We start from the raw sequence: 14,715 nt of genomic DNA on the forward strand, positions 1-14,715 counted from the left end.
CAGTTTATATAGCAGATCACTTTATTCACATTGCAGACACAAACAGTACAAAATGAAATCTCTTATCACATGTAGCACCACCCAAGTGATATACATTTTATTTTGCCAGTATATAAATATTTCTTATCCACTGAATAAGACATTGTTTGTGAATGTCCTTTGTAGTGGACACCGGGGACTTCCTACTGTTTTTGTTTTTGCTTTTTTTCACCTAGGCTACTTTACATATACAGTGGTTCTCAATCCTGGCCTTCAGGACCCAGAATACTGCTGGTTTTCTGTCCTACCAGGTAGTTAATTGCAGTTAATTACATTCACCTGTCATCCCAGGTGTAAACCAGAACCTGATTAGATGGCTAGAATAAAAACCAGCAGGGCTCTGAGTCCTGATGAGCCGGATTGAAAACCACTATAATGTGGGAGATTTTTCACTGACTGAGGCAGAGAGAATTCTTAACTGGATGGTTGAGGGAGACTCAGACAGAGTTAACAGATGATGGTGATGAAGAGGAAGAATCTGAGGCAGAGGAGGAACATGAGAGCTCAGAGGAGAGAGGATAATATCACCCACCATCCACTTTTGTGTTAAAAATAACATGTATAGTTCTAAGGTTTATCTATCATTACTTTAAGTAGCATTTAGTAATCTATGACCTGTATTGACCTCAACATCAACAGATTCAAAATTTAGTAAATGCCCAAGTCTTTGAGCATGTTCTCTCACAACATGTTTCCTGAAGTACCATTCATGAGAAATGCGTTATGAAATTCATAGAATATTTTGTTTCATGTGATTACATGAAATCAATGTAAAAAAAAAAAAAAACTGTCTCAGAAAGGCAAAGAAGCTTTTATAATTTAATGTTGAGACAAAACCTTTGTGAGATACATGAAGTGCAAAGTTCTTTTTATAGTTCATTGTTAAAACAAAAATTAATTCTGAGACTAATACAGACGACTTTAAATGCAAAATTCAGCTTTAAAAAAAACAGCTGAAATGTATTACCTTGTATTTAAGATTGTAATGAATGAAAATGCATAATTTCTTTGATCCAACATAATTTTTCTGTTTAATAGAGACCTGACGTCCACTATAGAGAACGTGCCATAAAACAAAAGTACATTTAGATTTGTTTTTATTTGTAACATGTTATTTATACCCCAAACACTCTTGAGATGTAAAAATGATCAAAATTGCAAAACCTTTCTGCTGGGTCTCAGGAGGATAGACTAACTGTGAGAGAGTGAATGTCTCCTAACGGCCACTAGGGGGCAGATAGACTAACTGTGAGAGAGTGAATGTCTCCTAACGGCCACTAGGGGGCAGATAGACTAACTGTGAGAGAGTGAATGTCTCCTAACGGCCACTAGGGGGCAGATAGACTAACTGTGAGAGAGTGAATGTCTCCTAACGGCCACTAGGGGGCAGATAGACTAACTGTGAGTGACCAACCCCCACTATAACTATAATGTTATCTCATCATAACTACACACACACACACACACACACACACGTTCCCTGTTTATAGCGGTTACTTCCCCCAACTCAAGTTATATTATATTACATTATAGTCACCAACTTGACTGAGGGGAGAAAAACGTTTTCAGATTATGAGCTTTGTAATGATGATGACATTGTCATGATTGTTATTTTAATCTTAACATGCCTAATCATTCTAAATCTTACTTTTTACTCTGTTGTTGTTGCCCTTGGCAATGTGCTGAACTGAATGTCTCCTAACGGCCACTAGGGGGCAGATAGATAGACTGTGAGTAAGTGAATGAATATTACGCCTTCCTAATAATTTGTTACAGAACCTGTACATCTAGTCATCTGCAGCGAGAGGAGCCGTTGTTTTATTCAAATGAGCTTTTATCACCATCTGCTGTTTTTTTCATGTTTTTTTTCTACATTGTACAAAGATGTAGATTCCATCATCAGTGGTGTTTTCCCTTACAGAAATGAATCTCACACATCACATCACATGGGCAATATGTGGAACACACGTGCTTTGCACATGGGAAATGTGTCGTTTTGGAACATTTTCATAACATGTGATAACATGATTACATGTGATAAAACGTGTTATCACATGGGAAATCCATGTGCTTTTTCTGTAACGGTTGTTTCTGTTTTTAAGCTTTTTAATGTTTATTGCTTTGTTCCAACCAATACAATTATATTAGTGATGTTAATTATACTTGCTTGGACACACATTAAGAACTTATGAAATCCTATCTATTATTATTATTCAAATATATTAGAGATATCATTCAAACAAAACATACTAACATTAAATTTCCAGTCTTGAGTGCGCGCACGCACACACGCACGCGCGCACACACACACACACACACACACACACACACACACACACACACACACATATACATTTTGAACTTCAACCACAGTTAGCCTGAAATGAAGTCAGTCCACTGAGCATCAGTCGCGGCGAGATGGGGTTTAATATTTGAGATATTTCTGCCGGGAATTAATTTCTATGTTGTTCAATAGTAATAATTTCAGTCTGTAATAGTCTATGATTTCAATTAAACTTCTCTCGATTCGGTTTCTCCCTCTCGCTCTCTCAGGTTGCGACGCCTGACAACTACGTTTTCCGCGGAAGAAACATTGTGATTGGACAATAAAGTGAACGATGACACACCTGTTGCTATGCAGATGTTCATTCAGGAACGAAAAAAACTGAAGACAGATTTTCTCGCCTCAAATGTTTTCAGAAACACATTTTCAGTGAACCGTTTTCGTAAAATAAGAGAAAGTTTCCAAACGAGCCGCCATGTTTTTCCAGTTTGAAATCCGGGGGCAGAAACACACCATGACAGAGAACGATATCACGTATGCCTCCATAATTGTGTAGGTCTTGACGCCACTTCTCGCGCGACTTTCAACAATGGGGAGTCAGTCAGTCAGTTAGCTACTTTCACTCTTCTAAGCCGGTCCCAGAGGCCCCGCAAAAACAAGCGCAGATTCTTTTCTCCATCAAAAGGCATTGTAAGCAGCAGTTTACATGACAGTTTACAGTGTATTTTACTTTACTGACTATCCAGCAGATCTTTTATCCGATCGAGTCAAACATGTCAGTCAATTTTTACTAGGTTCATTGCCATCTGCTGGTTGTCTGGTGTCATTGCAGATTATGATATTGACAGGTATATTTGACAGGTACAGGCCGGACATATGTAGAAAAAAAAACGTTTCTTTAGATTCATTCTTTCCTCGGTCAAGCAAAATATTCAAAGAAAAAGAAGAAGCCCCTTTCTGATAGTTCTTTAAAAAGTTCTCTTTTGCTTCTGGTATTTTCACACTGAAGCAGAACATGAGCATCTGTCTCTGTTAACACTTTAACAAGACTTGTTTTTCTGAGGCTGAGCTCTCCCCCCCCAAAAAAAAGAAAATTCAAAGGGGCTTTATTGGCATGGGAAACATACAATTACATTGCCAAAGCAAGTGGAAAATAAAAAACAATTGATATAAGTAGGCCTACAATAATTAAAGATAAACTAGAATAAAGAAATGTGTAAACAGAGCTGTGTAACGTTGAAACATTGCAATCTCTCTCTCTCTCTCTCTCTCTCTCTCTCTCTCTCTCTCTCTCTCTCTCTCTCTCTCTCTCTCTGTTTCCTTGTTGAAGCTGCTGATTTAGTTTCACTTTCACGTGTCATCGTGGTGCAGATTATTTTCTCAACCAAAAGGTATTGTAACCAGCAGTTTACTGACGGTTTACAGTGTATTTTACTTTACTGACTCTGTTATGTGACTGTTACCGCCTGCCGTTAGCTTATTTAGACTAGAAAAAGAGGAAATCTACAACTCAGCCGTTAAAGGCTTGTCTGTGTGAAAACCGCATGTTTAGCTTCAAAACAACTCAACGCTCTTCTAACGGTTTTCCAACATGTTAGTGTGTGTTCATGTTAAAATCTAAAGTCTAAAAGTAGAAGTAGTTAGTAGCCTAATTAGTTGTGTTGCTTTCTGCCTGCAGGTTGAGGGAAAAACCGTAAGTTCAATTCCTCTATTGACTCTCACTAACACTGCCAGTGATATAGGATATAGGACTAATGGGGTTCTTTTTGACAATTAACAAAAACACAAGTTAAAATAAGGTTTATCACACAAGTTCAACATTAAAGATGCTTCACCAACAATATTGTGGAAACTATATTTTCATGTATTATATTTACTTAGGCTATTTAACCTGGCTGGTTTCATGACTTCCTGTTTTCAAGACCTGAGGAAGCAAGTTACAACCAAGAACATGAAGCAATAGCCTACATACGTTAAAATATTTTAAATGTCACATAAAATAAAGTGCAAAGTAAAAAGCGATATAATTTTCTCCTCCTCCATGCATTACATCCCTGTGTGCTGGTCTGCTGTTTAGTTCACTGTGGATGATGTGGTTAATGTCTCCATCTAGTGGACACACAGTAGAACTACATCACCTGATCTGTAGTTTCTCTGCCTCAGACTTGGTTTCTGGCCTCAGGTTAGACCGGTTTGGTGTCAGACTGATGTTTCTAGACTTTGACACTGAAGTAATGAGGATGTGACAGCAGCCTCAGATGAAATGAACACAGACACCCAGAACTGACGAAGGAGAATAAGCAGCGTCTTCTCTGTCAGTGTTTCCTCTACAGATGAAGGCAGAAAGTCTTTGTGACTTGATCTGGATGTGAATTCACCAGGCGAACATCTTCCAAGGTAACATTACTGTTTGATGAATACACTAGCTGACATTGTATGATGTGACTGTATAGTCGATGTGAAGAGGCTAAAGTCTTTCAAATCATGCACCTGCTGCTTGTAGATGGTGTTCATAGTGCCATAATATCCAACATTTGTTCTCTTTGTGGCCATAAAGAACATTGTTTTATTTGTGACTTTTAGTGGAAGTCTGATAAAATCTAGTTAGGTTGTAATCTCAGATTCTCTGTAGTGTCAGAACTAGTGTGAAAGCTCAGATACATGTTGTGTTTCTGTTAACACACTGTGTACAAAACACTACAACCTCCACAAAACTGAGGTTAATTTGTTGGAAAGAGCAGGTCTTTATAGTATTTTGTACATTTGTAAATTCAACTCACGGTTCGATACACAATACTGGATTCACAGTTTGATATTGTCCCAATATTATGACCAAAATCTGAATGAACACAATTATGACTAAAAAAATCAATTAGAGGAAACAAAAGGGAAATTCCAGGGAATTTTCTCACTAGAAAAGTAATGTGAACAGAAACAACTTGGACCTCTCATGACCGAAGCTAAAACTTACTAGCCTTGCACTCTGTAGTCTTCAAACAATGCAAAAGAGAAAAGATCGTTCTGAATGTCATTTGTTAGATAATAGGCAGCTGAAATTGCAAAAAAAAAAATGTCACAAACGTTCATTACATTCCTAACACTCAGTGTATATTTGGCATTTTACAGTCAGGAATGATCAACACCAGAAGTGATATATCCTGTAATGGAAACCTTGTTGTAATGGATCAGTCCAGCTAACAGCATGTTGGGTGTGTTTGTGTAAAGGTGTTCGCTCTACTATGAGTCAGTCTGAGGAGAGAGAGGAGGGGCTCCCTCCCTCTAAAACCACTCTGTCTGGGGAACATGACAGCCGGACCAAAGCTAAGAGGTAAGATGAGGATCTCTAACTGTCCATGACTGTTCTCCATCTCAGAGCTCAGCAGTGAAATCATTACAGCATCATTATTCAGAGTAAAAGCTCTGTCTCTGTTGTGTTGAAGCCCAGTCCAGCAGGAGAGACCAGACTCCCCTGAACCCAGCTGTGTGTCCATGAAGAGCGACTGGTCTATGGAGCTACCTCTAAAATTTAAAGATATACATTCTTCTGAAAATATGTAAGTCATTATTTTAGTATGTTAGCATTACTAAGAAAGTAAGTTCTTCATAAGGACACAGATACCTTCACTGTGTTCATAATGTTTCTATCAGGATCCAGCAGGAGAGACCAGACTCCCCTGAACCCAGCTGTGTGTCCATGAAGAGTGACCGGTCTATGGATCCTCCTATTAAATTTAAAGATAAACATCCCTCTGAAAATATGTAAGTCATCATTATCTTAGTATGTTAGCATTACTAAGAAAGTAAAATTGTCTTCTTCATAAGGACACAGATACCTTCACTGTGTTCATAATGTTTCTATCAGGATCCAGCAGGAGAGACCAGACTCCCCTGAACCCAGCTGTGTGTCCATGAAGAGTGACCGGTCTATGCTGCTACCTATTTATTTTAAAAGAAAACATCTTTCTGAAACAAGGTAAGTCAACATAATGTTACTAAACCCCCTGAAGAGAGTAAGATATTAACAATAATATGTAACATCGCTCTTGTTTTTTAACCTTTTTCATGTAAGGAAAGTTTGCCGGCTACAATGATGAGGAAGGGGAAAACATTATTCATTCACTCTCTTCTCACAGATTTTCTATCTGGTTGTGGGATTTGAACTGGTGACCTTCTGCTCAAAATCCTGATTTTCTTGAGATTAAAACTACCCTTCCTTTGTCAATTCTGTGTTTCTATCAGGATCCAGCAGGAGAGACCAGACTCCCCTGAACCCAGCTGTGTTTCCATGAAGAGCGACCGGTCTAAGCGTCGCCGTATTGACTTCAAAGATGGACAGCACTCTGCTGAGCAAAGGTAAGAATTTAAAACAGATGAGTTTGTTGTTATCCATCTCTCCTGAGAAGGAAGAGGAATGAAGTTATGAGATATAGAATTGGTCCGGCCCTTCATACTCTGCTGATTTAGTTTCCTCTTTCAAAACATCACATCCAATAATCAGGACTGGCTTTCCTGATAACAATGTGTCTTAAATACTCACAACATATTTCACACATTACTTGAAGAAAGTTCTTAAAATTTTCACATGCGTTTCCCAAAGGACTTCATGACGACAAATTGCACAACCTGAAAGCACAACAAGTCGATTGAAGAAACCTTAATTTTAAAACACATCATTTATAACCTCCAACAGTTCACTTCATCTTGTCTCCTGTAGATTCTAAATGTATATTCTTCTATATATTATTTGTAATGCTGCATTTCAGTAGAGCTGTGACTGACAGGCTGCCTTGTGGATGTAGGCTGGTGTGTGATATCGACCCAGCTGACCATTATAATTTCACCTGTTGGAGGAAAGTATTTACTGAATTTTCAGGCTCATAAACCACAGTGTTGTTGATCAGCCTGGGATTTGCTTAGAACAGTGCAAAATAGCTGACTGCATGAGGCAGAGGGTATTAATGTAGACTAAAGCACATTTGAATTTGGTGTAGCCTAATAATAAATACATTAGTGAAAGAGAGGTAGCATTATTTATTTATTTAGACAGTTAGGGTTGGTGCAAAAAGAAATGGTTTTGATGTGGGGCTCAGAGTTTAGGTTCAACAGTCTGTCTGCTGTAGGATCTCACCTTCACCGCTCCTGCAAAGAGAGACTTGAAATCTCAGGACTAGTGCCAGGTTGTCATGAATGAACAACGCATTTCTTGTACTACTTGAGTTGTGAGTATTTTCGGGAAAGCCTTGTGAAATTTACAAATGTCTTGAAGAATGACTGTGTTTCTGCCAGGATTCATCATGCCAGAACACAACACTTTAAACAACGTGTGTGTGTGTGTGTGTGTGTGTGTGTGTGTGTGTGTGTGTGTGTGTGTGTGTGTGTGTGTGTGTGTTGTTATCTGGAGACCTAATACTTAATGTTTTCTCCACAGAGTTCACCATCAAAGGAAAGAGGTTCCCAGTGGTCAGTCTGCCCAGGAGCATCAAACAGACCTGGACTCCATATTTATGGTGTGTAAATGTACAACAACACATTTTACAACCATTCTGGTCATTATAGTCTCCATGCTGCACTCTTTAGACCAGTGGGCTTTCAAACCATGCAAGATGGATTTGATGTTGGGTTCCACAATTTTGTATTCTGTTCCAGCTTCTTGAGGAGAACATTGTCACTTTTGTGAAGAACGAGCTGAAAAGAGTCCAGAGGGTTCTGAGTCCAGATTACCCAGAATGCTCAGAGAAGCAGAGGGAGGATGAGGAGGTGGTGGGCGGTGAGGAGGAAGAGCAGAGGAGGAGCAGCAGAGAGGCTTTTCTGGAGATCACACTGCACTTCCTGAGGAGAATGAAGCAGGAGGAGCTGGCTGACTTTCTGCAGAGCAGTAAGAGGCTTTTAACAGGTTTAACATGATGCAGAGGGGAAATGGTGGAAAATGAAAGATGTTTACATTTCCAAACTCTGCTGTAAATATGCTGTAAACATCTGCATCAGATCTATACAATTCTGCACACACAGTCAGAACATGTTTGTTCACTGCTGATGAGCTGAATAGATATCATGGAGTGGGAAAATATATACATCCACCCTGAAATCCACTCATTGATTTAATTTGTTGTTTGTTCATTCAGAAACTTTTGCTCCCATCTGCCAACATCAACTCAAATCTAATCTGAAGGAGAAGTTTCAGTGTGTGTTTGAGGGGATTGCTAAAGCAGGAAACCCAGCACTTCTGAATCAGATCTACACAGAGCTTCACATCACAGAGGGAGAGAGTGGAGAGGTCAATGATGAACATGAGGTCAGACAGATTGAAGCAGCATCCAGGAAACCAGTGAGACCAGAAACACCAATCAAATGTGAAGACATCTTTAAACCCTTACCTGGAAGAGATCAACCAATCAGAACATTGATGACAAAGGGAGTGGCTGGCATTGGGAAAACAGTCTTAACACAGAAGTTCAGTCTGGACTGGGCTGAAGACACAGCCAACCAGGATATACAGTTCATATTTCCGCTGACTTTCCGAGAGCTGAATCTGCTGAAAGGGAAAAAGTACAGCTTGGTGGAACTTCTTCATCACTTCTTTAATGACACCAAAGAATCAGGAATCTGCAGGTTTGACAAGTTCCAGGTTGTGTTCATCTTTGACGGTCTGGATGAGTGTCGACTTCCTCTAGACTTCCAGAACAACAAGATCCTGACTGATGTTAAAGAGTCAACCTCAGTGGATGTGCTGCTGACAAACCTCATCAAGGGGAAACTGCTTCCCTCTGCTCGCCTCTGGATAACCACACGACCTGCAGCAGCCAATCAGATCCCTTCTGAGTGTGTTGACATGGTGACAGAGGTGAGAGGCTTCACTGACCCACAGAAGGAGGAGTACTTCAGGAAGAGATTCAGAGATGAGGAGCAGGCCAGCAGAATCATCTCCCACATCAAGACTTCACGAAGCCTCCACATCATGTGCCACATCCCAGTCTTCTGCTGGATCACTGCTACAGTTCTGGACCATGTGTTGAAAACTAGTGAGAGAGGAGATCTGCCCAAGACCCTGACTGAGATGTACATCCACTTCCTGGTGGTTCAGTCCAAACAGAAGAATGTCAAGTATCATGGGAGAGCTGAGACAGATCCACACTGGAATACAGAGAGCAGGAAGATGATTCTCTCTCTGGGAAAACTGGCTTTTGAGCAGCTGGAGAAAGGCAACCTGATCTTCTATGAAGCCGACCTGACAGAGTGTGACATTGATATCAGAGCAGCCTCAGTGTACTCAGGAGTGTTCACACAGATCTTTAAAGAGGAGTGTGGGCTGTACCAGGACAAGGTCTTCTGCTTTGTCCATCTGAGCATTCAGGAGTTTCTGGCTGCTGTTCATGTCATCGTCTCATTCATCGACTCTGGTGTCAATCTACTGTCAGAAACTCAATCAACATCCACAGCATCTATACCAAGAGACAAATCTCAGGTAAATCACCTCTACCAGAGTGCTGTGGACAAGGCCTTACAGAGTCCAAATGGACACCTGGACTTGTTCCTCCGCTTCCTCCTGGGTCTTTCACTGGAGACCAATCAGACTCTCCTACGAGGCCTGCTGACACAGACAGGAAGTAGCTCACAGACCAATCAGGAAACAGTCCAGTACATCAAGAAGAAGATCAGAAAAAATCTCTCTCCAGAGAGAAGCATCAATCTGTTCCACTGTCTGAATGAGCTGAATGACCGTTCTCTAGTGGAGGAGATCCAACAGTACCTGAGATCAGGAAGTCTCTCCACACACGAACTCTCCCCTGCTCAGTGGTCGGCTCTGGCCGCCATACTGCTGTGACATCAGGTGTGTTTATGTCGGTGAACAGAGCTCCCACTCGGAAAGTCTTGCTCGAATTTCCTTCTGGGAGCTCTGACTTCAACGACTGTTCTGTTGCACTTTTCCAAGTCGGAAGTTTTGTTTTCCCAGAGTTCCAAGTACAATGGAATGTAGCATACCTGTAACAAAGGAAGAAATAGCTCGCTTAACTCCAAACTCTTCTTGTTGTCTTTAGGGTGCAGACTCTTGTGCATACAGATTCAAAAAAAGGAGGGATGTCCGCACAACCAGCTGGTAAACAAGCTGGTCAGCCAATGCTCTATCAAGTGTACTCTTAATTTCATTATGAAATCTGATGGTGGCGTCACCATTCAACTGGGTATAGAAATTACTGCTTTCTCTTCCCCACCTAGATTCACCAATAAGCATGCCAATAATCTGAGAGACACATTGGTAGAAAATGACACTTACATACCACCTCAGCACTTCTTATCTTCTCCTCCCTCTGGTAACTTTCCTTGCCACAACTGTAATGCCATGATAAAGGGGGATTTCTTTCTACACCCACATACTGGCAGAACAATAAAATTAAGAGGCAGATTTTCATGTAACAACAAGTATGTTGTATACATACTGAAATGTCCATGTGGCTTCTACTACGTTGGTAAAACCAGAAGGGAGTTGAAAATCAGAATATCTGAACACAAAAGCAATATCAGAAATCATGATGAAAAATCTCCGGTGGCTAGACATCTTAATGCCACTGGCCATGAAGTATGCAGACTGAGATTCCAAGGTGTGAAGGTGGTAAAACCTTTAAGGAGAGGGGGTGACAGAGACCGCTTTCTGCTACAAAGAGAGGCCTTTTGGATCCACTCTCCACAGACAGAGGGTCCAAGGGCTCTCAATGAAGAATTACTGCTAAATTGTTGTTTGAGTGAGCATTATATTATATTATATTGTTATTGTTTATCTTAATTCATCACACGGTTGCTAATTTATGGTTATTGGGAATTGTCTATAAATATGGGTCACTGCCCCATGGGGGCAGTGACCCGCTGATGAAGGCTTAGTGCTGAAACGCGTTTGTTTCTCAGCTTGCTGCTGTGCGTATAATAAACTTTTGTAATTAATTTGGTTGTGTGGACATCCCTCCTTTTTTTGATTCTGGAGCATACCTGTCCCAGGGGAAGCCTGCGGTACTGGCCTTGGTACTGAACCCCTTGTCTGCTTTTGGGCTCCTCTCTCTTTAAACCCTGTATGATAAAAATGTATTGTGTTGTATTCCTCTTCTTTTCTACTCTGTTCCTTTTAATTCTATTAAAAGGATGGACAGAGTTAGAGCATCATGTTTGAGATCTGAAACAAAATGTTCCCTGTCCAAATGAACTTGAAAAAGGTACTGAGCCCTTCCTGCTCACTGACACTGAGTCACTCTGGAAAGATAAAATATAATGGGAAATGTTTTTATTAATTTTGTCAGGTTGAATCAAAACAAGCTCACAGAGAAATGCTGTCAGGAGTTGTCGTCAGTTCTCAGCTCCCAGTCCTCTAGTCTGAGAGAGCTGGACCTGAGTAACAACGACCTGCAGGATTCAGGAGTGAAGCTGCTCTCTGCTGGACTGGAGAGTCCACACTGCAGACTGGAAACTCTCAGGTAAGATCCATTTACAGTTTTTTTAATTGAATTGACACATTTCTCTAAACTAAGGTCTGTGCTCTCAAACAGTCTCTCAGGTCAGGATTCTTCAGTCTGTTCAACAGATTTAAATCCTGCTTTAAATGCAGGTTAATGTCAGTAAAAACACCTGACCTGTGGAGGATTTTCTCTGTTTACATGATTTTTAAACCAGTTGTGATGCCAACATTTATCACTGTTTTGTAGCCTCTGAATTACTTTCCATGAAGCAAGCAAGCAGCAAGCAAGTTTATTTATATAGCACATTTTCATACTTTGAATGCAATTTAAAGTGCTTTACAAAAGAAAGGAAAAAAGATAGCATAAGATAAGAAGGCATAAAAGAATTCATTATGACAAACATTAAAAGTGCATAGTAGTTGTTTGTCCTCCAGCGTCCTGCTCTGAAATCCAGATCTGTTGTTTAGTCGGAGTGTGTTTGTCGTTGGCAGTGGAGGCTCCTTGTCGGGTTGTTTTTCCCTGAGTTTCATGTTGCTGTGTTGTGTATCAGATGCTTTGATAAATTGGATGTTGTCTTTTTCGCTGTGGAAAGAGTTTTGCTGCCACACAAAGTTTACAACGGACGATAATGTTCTTTGCATCTTTGACTGAGATAAATTCAAAGTAACGGGAAAACTTCCAGCTGCTGAAAGTCTGCATCTCTCCCTCACCCTCCAGCTTTTGTTTTGCTTCTTTAGATAGTAGCGACGTAAACGTGCTGCATGTCCTGAAGATATGAAGAAAAAACAAACAGGGATTTGAAGAAAAAAAAAAAAAGCAAAATTTTAAAAATTTCAAAGGAGAGAACAGAAAAGGTTGAAGGAGGTTCAGGTTTAAACAACGCAGTAACGGAGCGTTACTGGGATTAGAAACTGTAATGTAATTAAATTGTAATCCCTTACACTACTGTTACTGAAAAAAGTAATCACATTACTGTAACGCGTCACTGAGTAACCTAACGCGTTACCGCCCAACACTGGTGCCCAGGGGCCCTTTGTCTCATAATCCGCCTATGGAGCCGATCACTGGGTCAACTGTTTGCATTTGAGACAGTTACACTTTTTGCCAGAATTTGACTGCATTGTCACAACTATTTTCACAGCTGTATACTAACAAACATCTACCTATGTACCTTGTTGTGTGTGTGTGTGTGTGTGTGTGTGTGTGTGTGTGTGTGTGTGTGTGTGTGTGTGCAGGCTGTCAGGCTGTCTGCTCACAGAGGAAGGCTGTGCTTCTCTGGCCTCAGCTCTGAGCTCCAACCCCTCCCATCTGAGAGAGCTGGACCTGAGCTACAATCATCCAGGAGCCTCAGGAGTGAAGCTGCTCTCTGCTGGACTGGAGGATCCACACTGGAGACTGGACTCTCTCAGGTCTGGAGAGGCAACGTCTGCTAGGAGGCTGAGAGTCACACACATTTTCTCTGTCACACTGAGAAGATGAGAAACACTGAAAGTTCAGCTTTCTTGATTCTTGATGTATCAAGCTCACTTAAACTGTTGATTCGTGACTCTAAAAAAGGCGCTTCACTCCACATTCTTTGTTTTACTGTTTACTTAATCAAACAAAGGGATGAGGAGAAAAGGCACAGTAAAGGACATGTTCAAAGCCACGGTCAAAACTAATTTGTGCTCTAGCTCAACAGCTTCTCTCTATTGAAGGAAAATGTAAATGCACAATCCACCTGATGCTTCTCTGCTGACAGTAATTAGCTAAAGAGAGACGAGCATCAATCTAAGGCAATAGAAACTATATGTTACACAAGTAAATGTTAAATATTATCAATATTAATCAAAACAATCAATAAATCTATATAATCTAAATATATATTTTAACAAGAAATGTCTCTTACAAGTACTGTTTAATGTTTAATGGTGGATATGAGTGATGTTGTTTGGAAAATCAGAAAATCACTTTTCAAGGTTATGAAGGTTATTTGTTTCCATTATAAAGAGATTATGCTGATCTGACTTTATTTAACCCCACAGTGTGGACCATGGTGGAGTGCAGAGGCTGAAACCAGGTCTGAGGAAGTGTAAGTGTGTATTTAGTTTGATTCATGAAAACAAAGCAGCACACATTCAATTTCTATTTAAATAGAAAGCTCATGTATGTGACATCTATTTATTCAAATCCTACTGTGAAAAAAGATGGCTGACAAAATGTGTCATCATGAAACTGAAGAAATTAACAGTCAATCTGTTAATAAATCAACAGATAATAAACACAACAGGTGTATTAGATGAGAAGCTGCTGCTGTATTGAGTCTTGTTCTCTCATCAGATGCCTGTGAACTCACACTGGACCCAAACACAGCAAACAGAAAGCTCTTCCTGTCTGAAGACAACAGAAAGGTGACACTGATGACAGAGGAGCAGCCATATCCTGATCACCCAGAGAGATTTGACTACTGTCCTCAGCTGCTGTGTAGAAATGGTCTGACTGGTTGCTGTTACTGGGAGGTCGAGTGGAAAGGAAGGGTTTCTATAGGAGTGACTTACAGAGGAATCAGTAGGAGAGGAGGGGTTGCTGACTGCAGGATTGGAGGGAATGAAAAGTCCTGGAGTCTGATCTGCTCTGGTAACAGATACTCTGCCTGTCACAATAACAGAAGAACAGTCATACGTTCCCCCTCCTCCTCTGTCTCTAACAGAGTAGCAGTGTATCTGGACTGGCCTGCTGGCTCTCTGTCCTTCTACAGAGTTTCCTCTGACACACTGATCCACATCCACACCTTTCACTCCACATTCACTGAACCACTCTACCCTGGTTTTGGGCTTGAGTTTGAGTTTGGTTCCTCAGTGTCTCTTGTCAGATAGAGGAGGGAGAGAGAAACACTCAGACTGCTGACCAAAGACAGCTGCTGAAATGATAGTTCACTCTGGACCGGATCACACACACACACACACACACACA

The 14,715-nt window shown here is 40.6% G+C and overlaps 1 protein-coding gene across 4 annotated transcripts in view; it reads left to right on the plus strand.

The window, feature by feature from the left end:
• Positions 1-14,715, plus strand: part of LOC139929922 (uncharacterized) — a 451,831-nt gene extending 437,116 nt beyond the window's left edge. For all 4 annotated transcript variants that reach the window (XM_078290999.1, XM_078291001.1, XM_078291000.1 and 1 more), the window contains 4 exons: positions 11,608-11,781; positions 12,999-13,172; positions 13,788-13,834; positions 14,083-14,715. In XM_078290999.1, coding sequence (XP_078147125.1) covers positions 11,608-11,781; positions 12,999-13,172; positions 13,788-13,834; positions 14,083-14,618 — 931 coding nt within the window. In that variant the 3' untranslated portion in view covers positions 14,619-14,715. The remainder of the gene's footprint in view (positions 1-11,607; positions 11,782-12,998; positions 13,173-13,787; positions 13,835-14,082) is intronic.

This window comes from Centroberyx gerrardi, chromosome 21 (assembly GCF_048128805.1).
Source record: "Centroberyx gerrardi isolate f3 chromosome 21, fCenGer3.hap1.cur.20231027, whole genome shotgun sequence".
NCBI lineage: Eukaryota > Metazoa > Chordata > Actinopteri > Beryciformes > Berycidae > Centroberyx > Centroberyx gerrardi.